This window comes from Poecile atricapillus, chromosome 11 (genome assembly GCF_030490865.1).
Source record: "Poecile atricapillus isolate bPoeAtr1 chromosome 11, bPoeAtr1.hap1, whole genome shotgun sequence".
NCBI lineage: Eukaryota > Metazoa > Chordata > Aves > Passeriformes > Paridae > Poecile > Poecile atricapillus.
The window spans coordinates 1,378,642-1,400,971 of record NC_081259.1 but is presented as its reverse complement, the minus strand read 5'-3'; the positions used below and the strand labels follow the sequence as shown (position 1 = coordinate 1,400,971).

Here is a 22,330-nt window from a genome sequence, read left to right as displayed (position 1 = left end):
GCTTTCCTGAGATGGGAATGATCAGAGAATTCCAAAATGGTTTGGGGTGGGAGAGACCTTCAGGATGATCTGGGCAGGGAGATCTTCCTCTGTCCCAGGCTGCTCCAAACCCTGTCCAGCCTGGCCTGGGACACTCCAGGAACAGCCCCAGCTGCTCTGGGTGGCTGTGCCAGGGCCTCCTCCCCTTCCCAGGGAGCAATTCCTGCCCCAAATCCCATCCAAATCTCCACTTCTCCACTCTGAATCCATTCCCTGTGTCCTGTCCCTTATCCCAAATCCCTCTCCAGCTCTCCTGGAGCCCCTTCAGGCCCTGCAAGGGGCTCTGAGCTCTCCCTGGATCCTTCCCTTCTCCAGGGGAACATTCCCAGCTCTCCCTGGATCCTTCCCTTCTCCAGGGGAACATTCCCAGCTCTCCCTGGATCCTTCCCTTCTCCAGGGGAACATTCCCAGCTCTCCCTGGATCCTTCCCTTCTCCAGGGGAACATTCCCAGCTCTCCCTGGATCCTTCCCTTCTCCAGGGGAACATTCCCAGCTCTCCCAGCCCGGCTCCATCCTTGGAGCAGCTCTGGGGCCTCCTCTGGATGAAAGTTTTGAGGTCAATATTGTGGAAGCTTCATTTAGCAGTGGCCCCCAAAGAAATTGTTTCATCTCTCTCACAAATGCTCTGGGTTTGTGATGTCTCCCCCAAGGATTTGACAGAAATTTGTTGGTTTTGCTGAGGCCAAGCTCTCCTGGGGTTGGAGAGCAGCTGGAATTGCAGGAATTCCATGTCTGGCTCCTTCCCGAGCTGCTGAGGCTGGGGGATGTCTTCTGCTCCTTCCCCACCTCGCTGCAGCTCTGTCTGTGCCTCCTTCTTGTCCTCAGGAGAGTTTTGTGCTGCCAAGAGGCTGAAATTTCACCTCTGGGAGCTGCAATCTGGCCAGGTCGGGTGTCCCCAGCTCCAGGAGCTCAGGTGTCAGCGCTGGGAGTGGCGTTTGTCCCTTGCTGTGGGTGCCTCAGAACTCCAGCATTGCTGCTCAGGATGGTGGGAATGGAATTTTATCCAGCTGGGAAATCCATGATTTCACTGCACCGTAACCTCTGTGCTAAGCCTTCCTCTGGAGGTGATAACAGGATGCTCAGAGGTTATTTGGGGTGTAGGGAGGCTCTTCTGGAACACCCAGAAAGACAAAAGAGCTGCTCTGAACTCCCTGTGTCAGCTCAGGGTGATAAATTTGGATATCAGGGAAAATTCCTTCATGGGAAGGGTTTTCCATGTGCTGGTGGAGTCACATTCCTGCAGGGATTTAACAGCTCTGTGGCACTTGGGGACGTGGTCAGTGGTGGCCTTGGAAGGGCTGGGGGTGGCTGGATTTGATACTCTGAGAGGGCTTTTCCAGAAGATTCCATGATTTTAACCTTGAAAACTTCACTGAAGAGCAGACACAGTAACTCCCAGCAGCTGCATTTTGCTGGAATTGTTTCCAAGGTTTCCCACCAGGTGGGAGATCCTGCCTAGTACCAAGAATTTCTCTTGAAATGTTTATCAGTTATGACCAGCAGAATATTTTTAGGCAATATCCATAAAAATATTGATCTTGGGACTACTCCATAATGCCTGAATTGACTTATAAAACAGCAGGGGCAGCAGATGTGGTGGATATCCTGGAAAATGAGGTTTTTCTGTGGGTTCTCTCCACATCCCACTGGGTTTGACAGCAGCAGGGACACCCAGCCCGATTTTACCCTGATTTAACCCAGATTTTACCTGAACCACTCCAGGGAGGACCTGGGGAGTTGAGAGCTGCTCATCTCAGATAATTATCAGCAAAGGGCTGAACTGGTTTCATTTCCACTCCTGGGGAACCTGGGCTTCAAAAGGTGGCACTGAGGGAGAGAAAAGGGCTGGAGAAACCCAGAAATCCCGGGAAAAATGATGGTTTTGAGGTCCCCATTCTAAATACAGCTCTTTGTTTTTGCAGAATCCTCCTTTTTTTGTCATTTCCCCAATTTCTACCATTGAGAGATTTGAGAACTTTTCAGTCTGGAAGGAAATGTAACCAAATCTGGGCATCAAATGGCCCTGAGAGACACAAAAGGGCTGGAGAAACCCAGAAATCCCAGGAAAAATGATGGTTTTGAGGTCCCCATTCTAAATACAGCTCTTTGTGTTTGCAGAATCCCTTTTTTTTTCCATTTTCCCAAATTTCTGACATCGTGAGGGTTGAGAACTTCTCATTCTGGAAGGAAATGTGCCTGAATCTGGGCATCAAATGGCCCTGAGAGACACAAATGGGCTGTAGAAACCCAGAAATCCCAGGAAAAATGTTGGTTTTGAGGTCCCCATTCTAAACACAGCTCTTTGTGTTTGCAGAATCCCTTTTTTTGTAATTTCCCAAATTTCTGACATTGAGAGATTTGAGAACTTTTCTCTCTGGAAAGAAATGTAACCAAATCTGGGCATCAAATGGTGCTGAGAGATAAAAAAGGGCTGGAGAAACCCAGAAATCCTGGGGAAAATGATGGTTTTGAGGTCCCCATTCTAAATACAGCTCTTTGTGTTTGCAGAATCCCTTTTTTTTTTCCATTTTCCCAAATTTCTGACATCGTGAGAGTTGAGAACTTCTCATTCTGGAAGGAAATGTACCCAAATCTGGGCATCAGATGGCCCTGAGAGACACAAAAGGGCTGTAGAAACCCAGAAATCCCAAGAAAAATGTTGGTTTTGAGGTCCCCATTCTAAATACAGCTCTTTGTGTTTGCAGAATCCCTTTTTTTTGTCATTTCCCAAATTTCTGACATCGTGAGAGTTGAGAACTTCTCATTCTGGAAGGAAATGTAACCAAATCCAGGCATCAAATGGCACTGAGAGACACAAAAGGGCTGGAGAAACCCAGAAATCCCAGGAAAAATGATGGTTTTGAGTTCCCCATTCTAAATACAGCTCTTTGTGTTTGCAAAATCCCTTTTTTTTTCCATTTTCCCAAATTTCTGACATCGTGAGAGTTGAGAACTTCTCATTCTGGAAGGAAATGTGCCTGAATCTGGGCATCAAATGGCCCTGAGAGACACAAATGGGCTGGAAAAACCCAGAAATCCCGGGGAAAATGATGGTTTTGAGGTCCCCATTCTAAATACAGCTCTTTGTGTTTGCAGAATCCCTTTTTTTTTCCCCTTTTCCCCAATTAATGACATCGTGAGAGTTGAGAACTTTTCTCTCTGGAATTCAAATGGTGGCACTGAGGGAGAGAAGAGGGCTGGAGAAACCCAGAAATCCTGGGGAAAATGAGGGGGTTTGAGATCCCCATTCTAAATACAGCTCTTTGTGTTTGCAAAATCCCTTTTTTTTTTCCATTTTCCCAAATTAATGACATCGTGAGAGTTGAGGACTTCTCATTCTGGAAGGAAATGTACCCAAATCCAGGCATCAAATGTCACTGAGAGACACAAAAGGGCTGTAGAAACCCAAAAATCCCAGGAAAAATGATGATTGTGAAGGCCCCATTCTAAACACAGCTCTTTGTTTTTGCAAAATCCCTTTTTTTTTTTTTTGCCTTTTCCCCAATTTCTGCCATCGTGAGAGTTGAGTACTTTTCTCTCTTGAAGGAAATGTGCCCTCCATGCAAATCTCTATAACTAGACAAATATTATTTCCTTTCCCAGCTTGCTCTTGGGAGGTTTCCATATCCTCAGGTAAGATTGTTCATTACTGCTGTTTGCCACTGTGACATTCATTCCTATGTATGAAGGTGCAGAGAGCAATTGTGAACATTTGAGCCACATACAAATAAATCTGTCCTGTTAAATTGAAAAGTGGGAGCTGGAAGGAGTCATTTAGAAGTCTCTATTGATTTTTTTTTTATTATTTTTTTTTTGCCCCCCTCTTTTTTATTCCTCTCCAAACTCTATGTTTTCTTCCCCTGGAGACAATGAAAATTATGATGATGTTAATCTTGTTAATTTTGTTGGGAGATTAAAAAATAATCCAGTCTTTACAACATTTTTTTTATTTTTTTTTTTTGGAAGCTGGAAGGTGTATCTGCTCCTTTTCTTATAATTTAATTTTTAATTCCAATTTTGAATGATGATCTAAAATCTGCTCAAAAATAGAATGGAATACTTCAGGGAGCTTCAGATTCTTCCTTTTAAGAAGACCTAATATTAGGATTTTATGTAAATACTGGTATTTTCTAAGTTTCCACCTGAAGCTGCAGGTAAAACTCTTTCCATCTCTAGTGGCAGTGGTTGGGTGGAGTGAGCTCCACATCACCACGGAATATTTTACTTTTTTACACCTAAAAACCCCACAAAAACCAAACAAAACAAATCCAGAGCTGCCTTTGCCCATCACTTGAAATTCTCATCTCGAGATGGATGTTAGAATTCACAGGAACAAACTGCTCAGCAGTTCCTCCAATTATTCTTTCCAGGGAGAGAGAGAGAGAGGAGGGGGGCAAAAAAATAAAAAAGTGAAGTGTCCAGGGACTAAAATGAATTATTTGAATGTGGTTTTTTTAATGTTTTCATATGTTTTATGAAGACTGCTCTCTGCATCTTGGTCTCTACAGCTCGCAGTGCCTGGAGGCATGTCTGATTTAAAGGTGGTGTTGGTCTGTGCTCTTTAAGCATCTATTAACTTGCTATTATTATGCAAATAACTGTTGTAATACACATACTAATTTATGCATGGTTAGATTATGCAGATGCCTCACAAACATGGTTATTGAATAATAGGCTGGGACTCATTCCCTCTCCCGTTTTTTAGAAGCTGTTTTAAGCAAATTCTCCTGACACTTTGATGGACTTGGGAAGGTTTTGCCTGGGTGGAAATATTCTGGTTTTTCACTTTTTTTTTTTTGTTTTTTGTTTCCTCTGTGAAATGTTCATTTGCACCGTTAACAGAATAGACTCATCTATAACAGGAATCACAATAGGAATATTTCATCTGGATTTTTAAAGGTGTTGAAAGGAGGAAAGGTTTGGAAAAGAAACTCTTGTGTTGAAGAGCCCTCCATGAGCGGGGAACTCACCAGGGGGTCTCAACGTTATGTATTTTATAACCTAAAAATTTATGTATAAAAAAAATTTATGTATTTTATAACCTTAAAACCCAAAACAATGAGGGGACAATTTCAAAATTGGGAAAAGGAGCTTGGAATGTGGACATTCCGTGTGGTTCCAGGGCAAAAACGTCTCCCTGAACTGGGAGCAAACCACGATTGCCAAGTTTAAAGATGCTTTTTTTGCCGTTCTAATTAAAAAGCGGGTCGGGTTTGTAAAAGAATATTTGGCAAGGCAGTAGTCCATGAAATTGTATATATTTTTTAATGCAAAACAGGCGAGGAGGTGAAACTTTAAAATGTGGCTGTTGAGCTTTTCAAGCAATCGCTTTTCAGAAGGGATTTTATGTGGATTTATGTATTTTAGGCAGGAGAACCCTTAGAAAGCTCCTTCGATTAGGGGGATAATTAATTTAATCTCTTTATTTTCCTAGTTAGGGCCTGATCCTGCTCATTCCTCGAGTGATTCCTCCTCACTTCCGTGGGGTTATTCGAGGAATGAAGTTAATCACGTGTGTGGGTTCCGAATTTATCCCTAAATCCCTCAGAGTTCCCTCCCTGTGAAAATGGAGATCGTGGCCACGTGGGTGAGAAACACCTGAAATTTCCTGCAAATGGATGTTGGTCTCCAGCTGCAGCTGCAAAAAAAAATGTATTTCTTTTTTGTTTTCTTTTTAAGACACAGACAAATGGTGTGTGTAAATTCAGTTTTAAATGAAGAAGATTTATAGGGGGGAAATCACCGCAGTGTGGAAATTCAGGACATCCTGCAATCTGCCAGTGAAACTAAAGGATGATTATTTCATTTTCTGGCCTTCAGGAGAATATTTTAAAGGCAGGACTTCCCACTTCTCACTTCCCTCATCTTTTATGGGTGTTTCTTTTATAAGTATTTATTTGGCTGATTTATTAATCATTATTTAATCTTTACAATTAAGTCTTTAAGCACGTGAGCGGCTGCTGTGTCAGTAAAAGTTCCTTATGGGTGCGTTTGGAGTTAATATAAAATTATTAACTCTAATTTTATTTTATTTTATTTTATTTTTTTGGTCTCAATATCCAGAATATAATCTTCACAGTCAGCACCAAACAGCAAAAGGGAAGGGTGTGAGCAGGGAAATAACAAATAGCCGTGCTCAGAACCGACTTTTCCGCTCCAAAAACTTGGCACGGGGAGCTCTTAAACAAAGTAAATTCTGAAATAATTCAGGGAATAGCTGAATTTTTTGGTGCATTTCATTGTTTTGGTATTGGTTTTCCTGTGGTGGTCGTGGAATGTGCTTTTGTGGAATGTGAAATTCCCTTTGGAAGCGGGAGGGAAGGATGCTGGTGGGATTTTCCCTGGGTACAAACTGAAGTGTTAAAGGGAAAATTCACCCTGGGTTTATTTGCATGATTCTGTTTATTAATAAGAATAATGCACATGCTCACAAATACTCTTGAATGAAGTTATTTTCTACATAAATATTCAAAAAAGAGGGGAAACCCCTTTTCCAAGGGTGCTGCTCCATAACCCATCCAGCTTTTTATGGATGGAAGGAAGGCATGCAAGGAAAAGAAGTTTTAAATTTTCCTTTAAAAGTTTCACCTTAATTTACATTATTTTGATCTCACACAAACAACTGGAAAAAAAAACCCAGACACCCTAAAAAAAGGCCATGACACCTTGAATATTGAATTAAATTCCAGGTTGGAACCCCAAAGATCCGAACAAACCTTACAGAGAATCCCAGAGATTCAAATCCCAAAGTCTGGGAATAAAACCACGACGGTTTTGAATGACTTGTTTAATGATAATGCAATTTAGGAGAAATGAAAAGAATTACCCACTAAATATTCTCGGCTTGTAGTCAAACTTTATACAAAGCAGGGTGTTAAAAGGACGGCGCATCCATTAGGGAAATATTCCAAAGGAGCAGGCAGCACTCAGCTGCCGAGGATTTAATCAGCTGCAGGACCACCACCACTGTATTTAAGAGAAATTTCACATTGAGAAAAATCCCAGCCTTCTCCTAATAAATTAGATAAAAACGACCTGATTCATTTTATTTTTTATTATTATTATTATTATTTTTAAAAGAAAAAGCACCAAAAAAAATTCCCCATCCCTCATTCCACCCCCCTCCCATCCCTTGCTCCCCCCCCTTCCCATCCTGCTGCTCCCTCTGCTCCCCCCCAAATCTGAGCAAATACTGCCCCTGGTATTGTAAAGCTTTGAATGTTTTCACACCCCATTAATTTATTACTTCTCCTGCCTCATCTTTAAAATTTTTTTTCCCCTCTATTTTTTTTTTTTTTTATTATTCCTTTCCCTTTTTTTTTTTTTTAAATTTTTTTTTTTTTTTGTTAAATTCCGACTCCCCGCTGCTACAGCGATTTTCATCTTGTTGTTAATTTTCCCTGCTCCATATGGAGCTCCAGACATTTCACCTGGAGGCTGTACTAGATTTTGCTGTAGCGATCGCACTTCCGGAGGCCAAAACTGTCATTTAAGGTTCCCGGTGCATCTGTCTACGCCAGGCTTTTTTTTTTTTGTTAGGGATTTTTTTTTTTTTATTTTTCCCTCTTTATTTATTTTTTTTTTTTTATTTTATTTTATTTTCCTGGCATCAGGAGAGTGTGAATAACAAATTGGATGCACCTGAGATTCGGATGATTAGTGTGTTTTGTAGAGCTGGGGCGACTCGTGAGCAGATCGCTGTAGGGATGGGGAGGGCTAAAGAGCCACCCCCGGGTGAATCCCCCTTTTTCCACGCTTGGGGAGGGGAGGAATAAAAAAAATAAAAATAAAAATAAAAAAAAAAATCAAAAAAAATGCATCCCGGCACCAAATATTTCATCCTGCCTTGTCATTGATTAGAAAAGAGCCTTTAATTTCATTTCACCCCATGTTGTGATTAATTTGCATTCTTTGTCAGAAGTTAATGGAGTTTTTTATGGTTCGCTCTGAAATCCTTGAAGACGTCGGAGTTGATCTGATGTTTATACAACCGCCAGCGGAATTTTTGCTGTTTGATTGATGGAGAGCTTGATGTTATTCCAAACGGCTTTTTAAGCTGTTTTTAAGAATTATTTGAATAAAATGCGAGCAAGATATTGTTATAACGGCGGAGATTATCTGTTAAAAATCTGTTTCAAATAAAGAACATGATAAGTAGGAAAAAAGAGATCAAAAAGACAGGAGGAATGATGGACGCGGGAGATGATATTTGTTAAAATAGATCGGCCAAGGATTCAAATAACTTATTTCAAAATGCAGTGGGAGCAAGAGACTTTCATTTAAAGCTTTTTTTTTTTTTTAATAATACAGAGTTTATTTTTGCAGCAGGAGGAATAATGGGAATGAATTAGGGAAGAATTTAGTCATAGTTGGATTTTCCTCTTGTTTGGGGTTTATTTTTTTTTTCCCTCCCCTTCCTTTTCCCAGCGCTGTGAGCACAGGAGCTCAAACTGGGAGAGACAAGGCTGTCAGAGCTGGTAGTCCAACAAAATGATGACATATTCTTGGTCTCAAGGAAGAGGAATCCTTAAATCCCACGGCAAAGGAAGCAGAAGTGGATAATAGGGAATTTTATCGCCCAGGAAAGCGCTTGCTGTGGACCTGCCGTGCCTTTCCTTCCCGAGAAATCACAACAGGGGGGAAAAAAATAAACCAAAACAAAACCCACCCCGGGTGGAAACAAACAGCTTTTTGCTCCTCCTGGTAGGGAAAGGCTTGTCCTTTTCCCAGATCCCAGCGTTTGAAAAGGCTCGGAGAGACAATGCAGAACATTCCGGGCTGGATCCTCAGCTGGAGCAGCCCCGTCCTGCTGCTCCGGGGGGGACTGGGGACAATGAGCCTCCCCCGGCCCTGGGACACGGCTCCTTCCTCCAGCAGGACAGCACCTTGTCCTTTTTTTACATGATTATCATCCTCGTTATCGCTACTCTTTTATTTCTCATCCCAAAGCTAAGAGATTTCACCAGATTTCATTTTTCTCCCTTTGATTTTTCTCCTCTCCTCGCCGTGATTCCTGCCAGTGAGATTTCATTCTAGATCCGAAAGCTCCCGTGCCAGCTTTTCCACGGAAAACGTGAATTTATTTGCTGTATCTTAGTTTGCTAAATAATTGCCTGGCTTGAAATGAAGTTGCTGCTTTCTGATCCCTGCATTACCACGGTCCAAGGTTCTTTTTGTTCTCTGCAATCCATACTATTGACCAAATTCGGCCTGGTTTCATTTAAATGGAAGCAGCTTGTCAAGGGGAAAAAAAATATTTAGTTAAAGTTGGGATGCGAAATAACCATTTTAGTGTTGTTTTTCCCATTGGCAGGAGCATCCTTTAAGCATTCATTTCTTTGGGGAGGATAAATTGAGGGTTGTTTACAGCACGTTTTTCCTGGTAAGAAAGAAATATTTTGTCTTCCAGATCCATCATTACATCGAACCATTTAAAAGGCATTAAACACTGTTCAAATGCTAATGCCAAAACAGTGAGTGAAATTGTTGGGTAATATCTTAAATATGATAGATTTCTGCAAATCTTTTTTTGCTTTTATAATATATTATGTAATATTTGAAGTCATCTGCTATTGTTTTAAACTCTTCCTAATTTCTTAGCATAGGTTTCACGTGGATCATTCCTGATAATTTACTTCAGACACTTTCTGCTTTGTTTTTTTTCTCTCCGTAGCCAGAAATAAGTTTGAACTTGAGTTTGATTTGCCTGTTAGAAACTTGCTGTAAAATTCGAATTTAGTTTGTTTTTCCAGAGGTGCTTTCGTGTTTGAAAAATGGAGAGATTTCAGAAAATTTTTAAAAGGAATCTGAAATGCAAGGAGGAAAATTTTATTTATTTATCTTCATCTTCCGAATATTATATTTTTTAAATATAAAACTGATGTTTAAATAATACGGTCAAGTGTGGAAATGGAGGTAACCAGTAAAAATTTATAGTAAGTTTTAATATAATGATTTTATAATGAATTTTAATATGATATTAGTGTGTTTTAGCAGTGGCTTGTTGGCCTGGGGTCTTGACAGGTTGATGTGTATTTTTTAATCTTAATTTAATAAGAATTTTTAATTCTTATTCCTCAGAATTCCAGGCAGTCTCAGGGAGCAGGGCTCAAACTCTGATTTGTTCCAGGATTTCTTCTGTCTTGTGAAGCTTTAAGGTCCCTTCCCACCCAAACCATTCCCGCTTCCCATGGAATACCCAGATCCCTCCTGGAATGGGAGATGTCCCTGGAGGGCTTGGAAGGAAACTTCCCTCCCAATTCCCGTTCCTGCCGTGGATGCCGGTGATGGAGGTGCCTTAAACCTGGGATTGGAGGTTCCCTTAGGCAGAGAGGCTGCAGAGGGTGGAGGGATTTGTGTGGTTGGGGTGGCTCTGCTGGCCCTTGGAGAACCAGCAGGAAATCCTGGATTTACTGGAATTTTATCCATCCAAGAGTGGTTTGGGTTGGAAGGGACCTTCAAACCGTGTCGTTCCACCAGGACATCTCCCACTCTCCCAGGGTGCTCCAGCCCTGCCTTGGGCACTTCCAGGGGTCCAGGGGCAGCCAGAGCAGCGCTCAGGACAGGTTCCTGGTTCCTCCCAGGAGCTGGAGATGACCAGAGACAATCCCGGTGCTCCTTTGCCCGTTCCCAGGCCAGGGCTGTGGGAGCTCAGACTGGAGCTGTGGTTCTCAGCAATTCCCGCTCCTCAGAGCCTGAAGAAGGGCACGGCAATCCCAGTCTTGGGGCTGAGGAAGGTGTCCCCACAGGAGCGGGGTCATCTCCTCCCCTGCGGGGTGCTGGTTGCTCAGCACAGTGAGGAACCTCCAGCCCCACATGAGGAGTGAATAATTTCGAGGTCTAGGCAGGTGTTTCCCTCATCTCCAAAGCATCCATTCTTCTGCCAATCCCATGGAAATTTGGGGTTGATTCCTGAGAGTGCAGCGCAGCCCTCCCTGTGGCACGGGAGAGGATGGTGGTGCCTCAGCTTGCTGAGAAAACTCCCCTCAAGAACCCAAATTTCCATTGCTCTGGGTTTCTCCCTTTCAGCTGTCCCCAGAATTGAGATATCCACGATCACAGTTGATTTTGCAGCTCCTCAGAGGAAGATCTGAATTTTTTGAGGTGGCTCAAAAAGTGGGAGACTTCAGCCATCAACTTTTTACCCGCTTATTTCCAAGCCAGAAGAGACTTGCAGGGGTGTCCTCGGGAGCAGGGACAATCCTGATGGGAATTCATCTGCTGCTCTTCAACCCTGGAGCTCTCAGCCCCTCAGATTTGTTCCTCTGCTTTATTCCAGGAAGGTTTTCCGTGCTGTGGGCTTGGAGGGCGGTTGGGAGTGGAATGAACACATGGATGCAGGAGGGGTGGTGGTTTTGATGTCCTCTCTCTGTTTCCAGGCTGGAGACCCCGGTTCTTTTGGTCTCTCTGGATTTCTGACTGTTGGGGCTCTCCTGTGGGTGTTCCCACAGCTCCCTGGGAATGCCCAGGTCCTCCCAGGGAGGAGGGATGGCCTCGAGTGGTTCAGCCTGTCCTTCCTGGACATCCCAGTGGTGGTTTTTTGGGGGTTTGGAGTTTGATGGCTCCCTCAGAGGATTCCCTGATTTCCTTCCTGCTGAGTTGTGCTCATTTTCCATCTCCCACGGTGTCCAGTAAGTTCTCCTGCTGCTCCTCTTTGTTGGGTGACACAAAGCAAGATCTGGAACAAAACCCAGCTCTTTGTTTGACCATTCTTTGTTCTCCTTACCCACTTTTTGTGGTGCTGGGAGCCAGGCCTACAGGTTGGGAGCAAGGTTTGGGATGATGATTTGACTTGGTGATCTTGGAGACCTTTTCCAACTTAAATCATTCCAAGATTTTCAACAGCAATTTACTAAATTCGGATTTTTTTTTGTTTTCCCTTGTCCCCACTCCTGCTGACCAAGGGATTTTTTGTCAGGGTATTCTGGTCCCTACTCTGGTGTAGGAATTATTGCTGGGAGGAGTTCTTGGCACCACAGTTCCTCCAACGGTGTGGAGCTTTCCGTGCCCACTTTGCTGAATTGTGTTTCTAAACTCTGCTAAAGAGATTTCTCTGAGAAGTGGCTGCAGTTCAATGGTGGATGAAATAATCTCTTTATATAAATTTGTTTGGAGACCTCGGGGAAAAGCAGCGTAATATAATTGTAAGAATATATTTAATATTAAGGTTGTTGTGAATAGTCTATTTTTATTTTTTTTTTTAATAATTTTTTTTTTCTGTTTTGTGACAGTGATTGAAGTTTGCCATTTGCAAAATCCCCAGATGGGGTTGGAGAAGGGTATTTGGAATATCAGGAACAAATTAAGGGGGTCATTCTCACTGGTTTGATGCTTTGACTTCTTGCAGAAGTATCAGCAATTGCAATTTTGCAAGAAATTGTAAAATATATCTGAAGATCATCCTTTAATTCCACCGGAATTGTGAAATGGTGGTGAAGCCCCCGTGGAAACCAGAATATTTAGATATTCCTTTACCTTTATATCAGGGCAGAGATAAAGCTTTTGTCAGTAGGACACGATGTTACTTCTTGCTCTTAAAACTCAACCCTCATTTGTACAGATGAAAGATAACTTCCATCTACTTTTAAAATCCGCAGGAAAATAAATGTGGTCTCGTGAAGCCTCCCTTAAAAATCGTAACTGTATGATTTGTTGGTAGATGGGTTTTTCTATTAAAAAAACCCCCGAACTCTCAGGAGCTTGGAAAGCAGTATATATGTAAAGAGAAAATTTGTTAACTGCTATGGGAAGATCTAACCCTGGGTCACCTGCAAATCTCTCAAACAAGAGCTCCAGGGCAAGTCCTAATTCCAGGGAGTAAAAGCGAAAATTAAAGCTGTAGCTGGTGACTCCTCCAAGTTACCCGGGGTGGATTCATTTGAGTTTCCTTGATTGCCATGTGAAGGGGATGGGAGAGGTCTTCTCAGCCACTTCCCGGCCCAAGGATCTCCATGGAGACAGAAAAATAACCTGATGGTCTGTCAGAAGTTGCCTTTCATAACCAGAGGCATTCATTAAATAGGAGATGAAGCAGGAGACAAACTTTGGCATTTTTAACCATCCTTGGGGGTGGAAATAAGAAAAAAAAGCGCTTTTGGAGGCGGTGCTTTATCCAGGTTCCACTGGGGTTCCGTGGCCTGAGAAATAATCTGATAATGGGATGGATTTATTGCTTGTTTGCAGAAATTTCTGGAAACCGTGAACTGCAGTTGGTAAAGCCACAGAAGATTCTGTGTGGGTTCAGAGGGATCAAACAGCAGAGTTAATTCTGCAAATCCAGACTGGAAAGACTGGAAAAGCTTCTGAGCAGGGGGTGTTGGTGGTGTCTGAGGTGTTCTGGCGTGGCTGAGGGACAGTCTTGGTGCTGAGAGGCTAAAAGGGATTTTTCTGAGTGGGGAATGGTCATGGAATCTTGGAATGGTTTGGTTGGGAAAGGATCTTGAAGTTCAGCTTCCATGGGCGGAGACGCTTTCCACCATCCCAGGCTGCTCCAAGCCCCGTCCAACCTCACCTTGGACATTCCAGGGATCCAGGGGCAGCCACAGCTGCTCTGGGAATTCCAGCCCAGCCCTTCCCCATCCTCACAGCCGGGAATTCCTTCCCAATATCCCGTCCATCCCTGCCCTCTGGCACTGGGAGCCATTCCCTGTGTCCTGTCCCTCCATCCCTTGTCCCCAATCCCTCTCCAGCGCTCCTGGAGCCCCTTCAGGCCCTGCAAGGGGCTCTGAGCTCTCCCTGGATCCTTCCCTTCTCCAGGGGAACATTCCCAGCTCTCCCTGGATCCTTCCCTTCTCCAGGGGAACATTCCCAGCTCTCCCTGGATCCTTCCCTTCTCCAGGGGAACATTCCCAGCTCTCCCTGGATCCTTCCCTTCTCCAGGGGAACATTCCCAGCTCTCCCTGGATCCTTCCCTTCTCCAGGTGAACATTCCCAGCTCTCCCAGAGGGGCTCCACCCTTGGAGCAGCTCCGTGGCCTCCTCTGGAATTGCTCCAGCAGCTCCATGACCTTCTGGAGCTGGCTGGTCCCAGAGGTGGACGCAGGATGTTCTAACCAGTGCATCCCAGTGTTCCTTGATGCTCTCAAAACTTCTCCTGCTTTTTTTTTTTTGGTCTTCCTTCCACTCTGGGTTTCCCTGTGTCACTGCTACCATTTCACTGTTTAAAATTCCTCACGAAAACATAACCATTTCCTCAATCCCCAAGTTTTTTGGGCATCACGTGGGGCAGGAACACCCCAAATTTTGCAGCTCCTGAGCTGCAGCCGCTGCCCTTGGTTCCCTCAAGGGAAACCCGCCTCCGAAACCTCTCATCTCCCAGAAATGCACCAAACCCTTGGGGGAGGAGACAAAAACGAGACAAGATTTTACGCTGAGCCCTTTTAAAAGGGTTGTTAATGCTCAGTAAAGCTTCTGCTTCCCTTTTTCCCTGAACTGTGGGCAAGAGGAGAAGCCCCGGCCGTAAAGTTGTCGCCTCTCGGCTTTGCTTTATGGTCTTTGGAGCTGCCCCATCATGGGAGCTGGGGAAAAGGTAAACAACGTGGTTTTAGCGGTGAAAAATCTGCCTAATATAAATACAGCAAAGTTCAGCCCCGCTCCTGGGGTGAAAAATACGGCCACAGCTTGGCGGAGGGAAGGGAGGAGCAGAGCGTGGCCTCACCAGGCATTTATCCGAGGCAGGGAGGAGAGGTAATCCATCTAAGAGGGGAGTCTCGGTGGCATTGCAGAGAGGAGAGCACAGGAGCTTGGTTTAATTGAGAAAATGAATCAATTACAATGATGTTGCATCATCAGATGCGGGGGAAACGGCGGCGATGTCGTTACAGCGGGTAACAGTGTTAAAAAGTAATTGAGTGTCTTAAGCGTTTTGAATCAATTCCAGGTAGTGGCAGAGCTACCTTAATGCAAAATTTATGAAGATGATCTCCAAATAATTTGTTGCCATCAGAATTGTGTAATAAAGGCTGGTAACGACGTGTGTGGGAGCGAGGCCGCGGCTGGGCCGGGCTCCGGCGGAGCCTCCGGTGTCACGGGGAGAATTCCCTAACACTTGGATTTGTGGTGCTTGATTTTTCATTAGGAGGGCTGAGTGCTTTTATTAGAAATGATATTTTAAATCTTGCTCTGAAATTGGATGTAATCATACCCGTGTTGGGGCCGCTCCGTGTGACCCCACCTCGATTCCTTTCCGTGACAAGAGCTATTTTTCCAGGAAGGAAATGTGACTGATGATCTGTTTGGATAAAAACTGTTCCTGTGCTCTAATGTAAAGAAGCTCCAAATCATCCCTATTGAATAAGCTCAGTCTATTTTGTCATTTAACATCTGGAAGTGAAGCGGGGGGAAGAAAATAAAAAATAAAAAAAGGTTTTTATAGCCACGGAATATTTTGCTTATTAGCAAAACCAGCAGATTTATTCTGTTGGATTGTAATAGATGGAGATTGACCATTAAAAAATATAATGGGCTGCTTCTGCCTGTTTATTATTGTATTTTCCTCCTTGAAAAAAATAGAATTATACTCAGGAACTTTATATCTGTGTGCTGCTAATACACTTAATAAAAGACTTGAGGTGTGTAGCACCAGCTGTTTCCTTGGTGCTGGTCTTCACCCTCCTCCCAGTCCCATTTTACTGCTGGAAAAGTGTTCCAGGAGGATCCTGCCCCTGGCTGGGGATGGGGAAAGAGCTTCCAGAGCTGCTGGGAGCATTCATCATCCCGGCACCAGGTGGGGGAGAACACGGAATGGAAGGGGCAGGGCAAAGAAACGGGGTTAGAAAAGAACATTTTCACCCAGGATCGTGGTCTGCTTGCGCTGGGTTGCCAACAACTTTGTGTGTGTGTGTGTGTTTGTGTCAGGGAACAATTAATTAATTACCCCCAGCCATTAGAAAATGGGTTGGAAATTGCTGGGAGAGCAGCATCCCAAAATCGAGTGTTTTGCATGAGGTCCCTGCTCCGCGCTTTGCGTTTGGTTCTTTGTGTTGGGGTTCCGCCTTTGTTTCCTTTTTTTCCTGGCGGGAAATGTGGCTCAGGAGATGTTGTAGCTCTCGGAGCAGCGGGAGGGTCTGTTATGACAAACTCCAGGTGGATTTCTCCCCCAGATTTCTTCAGGAATTCAGATTTTCCCTTTTCAGTTTAAAACATCGCAAAGTTCACCAAACTTCCCCGTCTCGTGGATGGTGACGCTCTGCTCAGAGTCCAAGGAAAACTGGATAAAAAACTTGGGGAAAAGTGGAGTGTTAAAGGCTTTCCTGAGCAGCACTAGATACTTCAACCACATAATTAAAGTTTTCTTCACAAAAAAGGGATTGTGAGCAGAGCCTGGCAGTAATCCAAAATTCTAATTTCTGACTATGATTTAATTTCAATTTTAAATAAATCGGTTTTTAATTTAAAAAGAGTGAGCTTCATAACATTAGCAATGATTGCAACATTAAGCCCAGTGTTCACAATCTAGCAATATAAAACATTATTTATATCTGAATCGTAAACAGCCTTTTGAAATGGATTATGGTTTTTCTTCCTATTCTAATACAACCTGGAGGGTACTAAAAAGTGTTGTGTGAAATTAACATTCTGCTGACTTTCGCCTATAAATGAGAAGCGAGCTATTAACATTTGTGTATTTTCATTATGTAAATTGTGTTAACACATGCCCACAAATTGCCACCAGCGATGCAATAATTTTCTCTCAGTGATCATAATGTGTCCAAGTGAGTCATTTTGATTATGACATGCTAATTACATATTGTCTTTTTTCAGATTCAGAAAAACCAGGGATCTTTAATGGTAAGCTTTATGAGTTCAGAAAAAAATTCACTTTTCTTTTTCCTGATGGCTGCTCCCTCTGCATGCTTGAATGCCTTGTTTTAAACTTAGCAAATTGCATTTTGAAGAAAATGCAAACCTTTAACTGCCTGTATTAGATTAGGTACCATTAGAAATAATAGAACATCCTGAGCATCAATGTTTTGATAAGAGTTTGCTGCCGTTGATTAATCTTGCTATATTTTATTGCATTAATGATTTTTTTCTTTCCACTCCACTGTAAAGATATTGCATATAGTCTAATACATTTTTATTTTTTTTTTCCCTCCCTCTCTCCTTGCCATTGCAGCCTCTCCAGTTACTGCAGTGCATTGTTGATGAGGTGAGTCGTCGTCTTATGTGCTTTCACTCCTAAAGTCATTCCTAATGGAGTGGAAAGCTTATATTTTGTTTCCTAATGAAGCACAATGCCCAACATCCTCCCCAGCACAAGTTGCAGCTCCGAGCTCTCACACATGAACCGGCCTGGTCCCACTCTCTGTTGGTTTTCTGCTGGAAATATTGAGTTTATCTAAGATTTTAATGTCTCTTGGAGCTCTCGAGGTTCTGGAGCCTCAGCCTCATGTGGGAGTTGTTCCTCCCATGGGTTGGGACAGGGAGAATTAAATCTGATTGAACGTTCAGGGAGGTTCTGATGGGCCAAAAGCCCAACATCCAACATCCAACAATGCCCAACATCCTCCCCAGCACAAGTTGCAGCTCCGAGCTCTCACACATGAACCAGCCTGGTCCCACTCTCTGCTGGTTTTCTTCTGGAAATATTGAGTTTATCCAAGATTTGAGTGTCTCTTGGAGCTGCTGAGGTTCTGGAGCCTCAGCCTCATGTGGGAGTTGTTCCTCCCATGGGTTGGGACAGGGACAATCAAATCTTTAACGTGATTAAATGTTCAAGGAGGTTCTGATGGGCCAAAAGGGCGTTTGAACAAGGAGAGAAAATGAGGGGTAAGCAGCGAAGCACCTGAACCTCACCCAGACGTTTTTTATTCAGTCAGAAGGCCAGAATGAAAAACTGGGATGCAGGAGATCCAGGTGTGAGCAGGAGACCGGATTTCAGTGGCAAAACATCACATTTCTGGAGTGAAACACTCCCTGCATCCCCCACCTCCCTCCCCAGCTGAGCTGGGCCCCGACTCAGAACAGCGAGGAAATAGCTGAGGGCAGACCTGTGCCTTCTGAACACTTGGAAAACATTCCAGAATCCTTGGAAAAAGTGAGGTTTCTTTCTGCCTAAAAAAAGCAGCTCAAAGCCAAGAGACTGAAATCTCTTTAATAACTGCATCACCACTTGGCTCCTTTCTCAGAGGCTGTAAAATGGTGCGGTGTTGAAAAACCAAAGTTCTCTTCGTTTTTAATGTTTATACGGTGATGCTGCTAATTAGGGAGCTCCTACAAGAAGAAAGGAGCCGTGTCTCCTCCAAGGATCTCCTCAGCCTTCAGCAGGATGTCATTTCCAGCTCCTCAGGTGGAGTGGCTGGGTGCTGAAGTGTCCAAAACGCGTCTAAAGTCATCCAGCTGCTTCCAGCCCCTCGCTGTCATTTTTTGTTGAGGCTTTTGGGGTGAGCCAAGTGCTCGTTTCTGTTGTCTCCACCTGCCTGGGCTGACCTCAGTGGGAATTTCTGTCCTTCTCTCAGAGAATGGCTTCGTGGCTGAGCTGAACTTCTTCCCAAAAGCGGCGTTTTCAGGCCTTGAGGGGTGCAGTTCCATTGAAATCAACAAAGATTCTCTGTGTAAAGAGGAGTTTTCCCAGCTCTTTGCCCTGGCTCTTGGTGGGGATCTGGTTCTTTGGGAGCTTTTCAGGGAATTCTGTTTCTTTAATCTCTGCCATCCCTGGTTGTTCCTCTTGCACACATCTTTGGTTGGGTATTCCAAAGCACCAGTGGCGTCATTGCCACCGCCAAAAAACCCTCTCCATCCTCAAGGAGGTCAGTTAAACACAACCAAAAAAGTTAAACCAAAAAATTCCTAAAATCTGCATTTTGCTGCCACTCAAATGGCTTCTCAGTGGGTGCTGCTGCCTGAATCTGAGCTCGCTGTCCTAAAACCCAGCCCTGAGGAGCTCCTGTTGGGGCAGATTGCTGGACTCGATGATCTTAGAGATCTTTCCCAGCCTAAAGGATTCTGTGACCTTCTGGCAGCTTTCACATCTCCTCAGGGTCAGAACTGCTTCAGTCTTCTCCCAAAAAACTTCAGCCAGGGAACTTTGTGCAGGCTGTGAACTTCACAGCTGGCATTTTGGGATTGTTTAGGTTTGTTTTGTGTTCCACAGCCAGTGAAGTCATCATTGTCCTGAGGTGGTGGCAAGTCAGGGCTGTTAAAACTCCTGGTGAAAGTTCTTTAAGCTCCACCCGCTTTGTTTTGAACACACTCGATGTCAGAATATTCAGAATATTCAGAATTATAAACCCAGGTTTTGTAAGACTGATTATTCTGGATCAGATTTTCCCCTTGATTCTTAAAATTCGCTCAGCCCTTCCCCAGGAGCCAGCTAAAACTGATCCAGGAGAACCTAGAGATGTTTTAAAGTGATGAAATGGAGACCTTGATTCTTTCTGGTGGCTGCTTATTGGTGGTGATGGGATTTGGTAAAACTTCCACCAAAACGTGGCAGGAATCCAAGTTAATATTAATTTATAGGATCAATTAATTCAACTACCCAAAGAATCTGTGGCTGCCCCGTCCCTGGGAGTGTCCAAGGTCGGGTTGGATGGAGCTTGGAGCAACCTGGGAGGGTGAACATTATGGAATAAAAACTGTCCATGGGAATTGCTGGATTTTCTGCAGTTGTGAGATTTTTGGAGCTGGTTTTAAACTCTTAGCGAGCTGCACGAAGCGCAGTGCGTCACTTGGGCGGTTTGAAAATCCGTGTTTGTTCGTTTTCTAGGACTTAAATTGACTCTGAGAAAGGATGAACGAGCGATTTGAGAAGCAGGAGGATTGAACCCAAAAATTTTCCTCTGAAATCACAGCAAACCGTGCCTGATGGGTTTTGCTGAGAAATGATCTTAGGGGGCTGCTAACGGCGTCGTTAGGGGATTATAATTTAATGGCAGAATTAGCGAGGAGCGTTGTGTGGATGGGATAAACTGCCAGAACCTTTTATTTTTTACCGTGTGGTGACTTCGAGCCAGCTCAGATCCAGCTCCAAATCAGCCACGCTCGTTTAAGCGACAATCCTAATTGGAGCAGCGCCTCCCACCGTGGCAAGATCCTGGCCCAAAGACGGGGCTGGGCTGGTTGTTGATGGAGTTCCTCGTGCCACAGCCAGGCTGCTGTGATTTGGGAGCTGAGAGCAGTTGGATATTCCATTCCTGAGTTTGTCTCCAGCTCCGGGAAGGACGCGGCGATTCCCGCCGGGAAGGACGCGGCGATTCCCGCCGGGAAGGACGCGCCTGGCTGCGCGTGCAGCCTTTCCAAGCACTCCAGCTTGGAAGAGAACTTCCAGGGATGGAAGCAGGAGCCTGGCCTGGGAGATGTCCTGGATGTGGCCCTGTTTCTCACACCCAAAGAATTCCCTGTGAAATGGGATTGCGCTTCCAGAGCAATAGGTGCGGTTCCAAACAAGTCCTGAAAGTTTTTGTTGTCGGAATCCGTTCCAGACACACAAAAAGAGTAGAAATGGGAATTAGAAATGCAAACCCCAGAGCCCCAGGAGGGGCTGAGGGAGCTCAGCCTGGAGAAAAGGAGGATCAAGGGGAATTTCTGGCTCTGCACAAGTCCCTGACAGGAGGGGACAGCCAGGGGGGTCGGGCTCTGCTCCCAGGGAACAGCGACAGGAGGAGAGGGAACGGCCTCAAGTTGTTCCAGGGGAGGTTTAGGTTGGATATTGGTAAAAATTTCTTTGTGGAAAAGGTTGTGAGGCATTGGAACAGGCTGCCCAAGGCAGTGGTGATGTCCCCATCCCTGGAAACGCTCAAAAAAAGTGTGGATGTGGCTCTTGGGGACGTGTGGTGGTGCTGGGTTTGCAGCTGGACTCAGCCATCCTGAAGTTCTTTTCCAACTGGGACAATTCCATGATTCTGTGACTGGAGAAATGCAGGTGTTGACTCTGAAACCCAAATACTGCAGGTAGAACCCGTGGGTGTTTAACACTCCCACCGCTCACAGTCTCAGAATTTCCCATGGTGTTTTCTCTTGGGCTGACAGAAGAAATCCCACCCGTTCCTTGCTCAGCCTCCAGATCTCCAGCGAGATCCCACTCAACCCACCTGGACCCACTTCAGTGTTCTGATATCTGCAGGGATATCAGGGAAATCAAATTCCACTTCCAAATTCCAAGCATTGGTAGCTTGATTGATTATAATTCTGCATTTTCCTTTTGATGCATTAGAAGTTCTCAGTGTAAAAGGTAAACGGGGCAGGTCTTCATTTCCGGGTGGGTTACTGGGTTCTTCACCTCTGCAGAAAAAAATGTGGGATTCGGTTTTTCAGGAAAATCAGAGCTCTGTTCATAGCATTTTTTTGCATCCCTTGAAGTAGGTTGAGAAGTGACATTATTTTCAAGGCTCTTCCAAGCTGTAGGTGCTTATTTCTCTGTTATCTTACTGTCAAAATGCTTCAGTAGGAAATCACTGTTTAGAATCATTCAGGTTGGTAAAAACCTCTAAAATCATCAAATCCAACCACTTGGTTCCTTCCTCAGCCGTCTTCCAGCTGCAGAATTCCTCAAACCTTCCAAAAACGCCGTTTTTCCTGATCTCTGCTCAGCTCAGCATTCCCTGGGTGCTTGCAGATTGCAGGATCCCAAAATCCCAGACCCAGGAGCTTCGTGGTTTTCCCATCCTTTGGATCCTGAGGCTTCAGAGGTGTCTGCTCTGCATCTGGAGAAGGTTGGATAGACAGAAAGCTGGAACACATCCTGTGGAGTCCTTTAAATATTCCTTAAGCTCTTCAGGGCTATTTTATTTAACCTTTAATGTAGTTGGAGTGTCCCTTCTAGGAAAGCAATTCCTGCCAGCCCCTGGAGCAGTTTGGGCACCAGCTCTGTAGTTAAACATCAGCTCTGCTCTCCAACCTTTTCCTCTTCCTCACCTGAGAGAAATTAATTTGGGTTTCAGAGGTGCCGTAGTTTGCCTCACTGTAATTGTGATTTAAGCGTCGCTTTTGGTTTAATTTGTTTTTAATTGTATCGGATTAGGGAGGAAAAGAACTCCATTTTTTTTTTTGCCCGTCAGTTTTAAATTATTTCTTTATTCCAATTCCATCAGAAGCTCGGGGAGAGCAAATCCTGGTTTGTACAAACAGGAGGCAGCATTGCAAAACCTGCCTGCTTTAACAGGCAGAAATGGAGGAGAAAAATTAATTAGTTGTCCTGATGAATCCTTACCCTGATAGCTCCATGAGCAAGCAGAGAGAAGCTTCCTCGAGTTTCTTGAGCATTTCTGTCGAGTGCCCCCACAGAGATACTCGGTCTCACAAGACTGCAGTTTAATCTAGCTCAAGGACTTTCCAAACTCCACAAATCAAAG

The 22,330-nt window shown here is 44.2% G+C and overlaps 1 protein-coding gene across 2 annotated transcripts in view; it reads left to right on the top strand.

The window, feature by feature from the left end:
• Positions 1-22,330, top strand: part of MAP2K5 (mitogen-activated protein kinase kinase 5) — a 133,695-nt gene that overhangs the window by 76,820 nt on the left and 34,545 nt on the right. Inside the window, exons 17-19 of one of the 2 annotated variants that reach the window (XM_058846790.1) lie at positions 3,643-3,672; positions 16,800-16,826; positions 17,155-17,187. In XM_058846790.1, coding sequence (XP_058702773.1) covers positions 3,643-3,672; positions 16,800-16,826; positions 17,155-17,187 — 90 coding nt within the window. The remainder of the gene's footprint in view (positions 1-3,642; positions 3,673-16,799; positions 16,827-17,154; positions 17,188-22,330) is intronic. The other variant, XM_058846791.1, reaches the window with a different exon arrangement.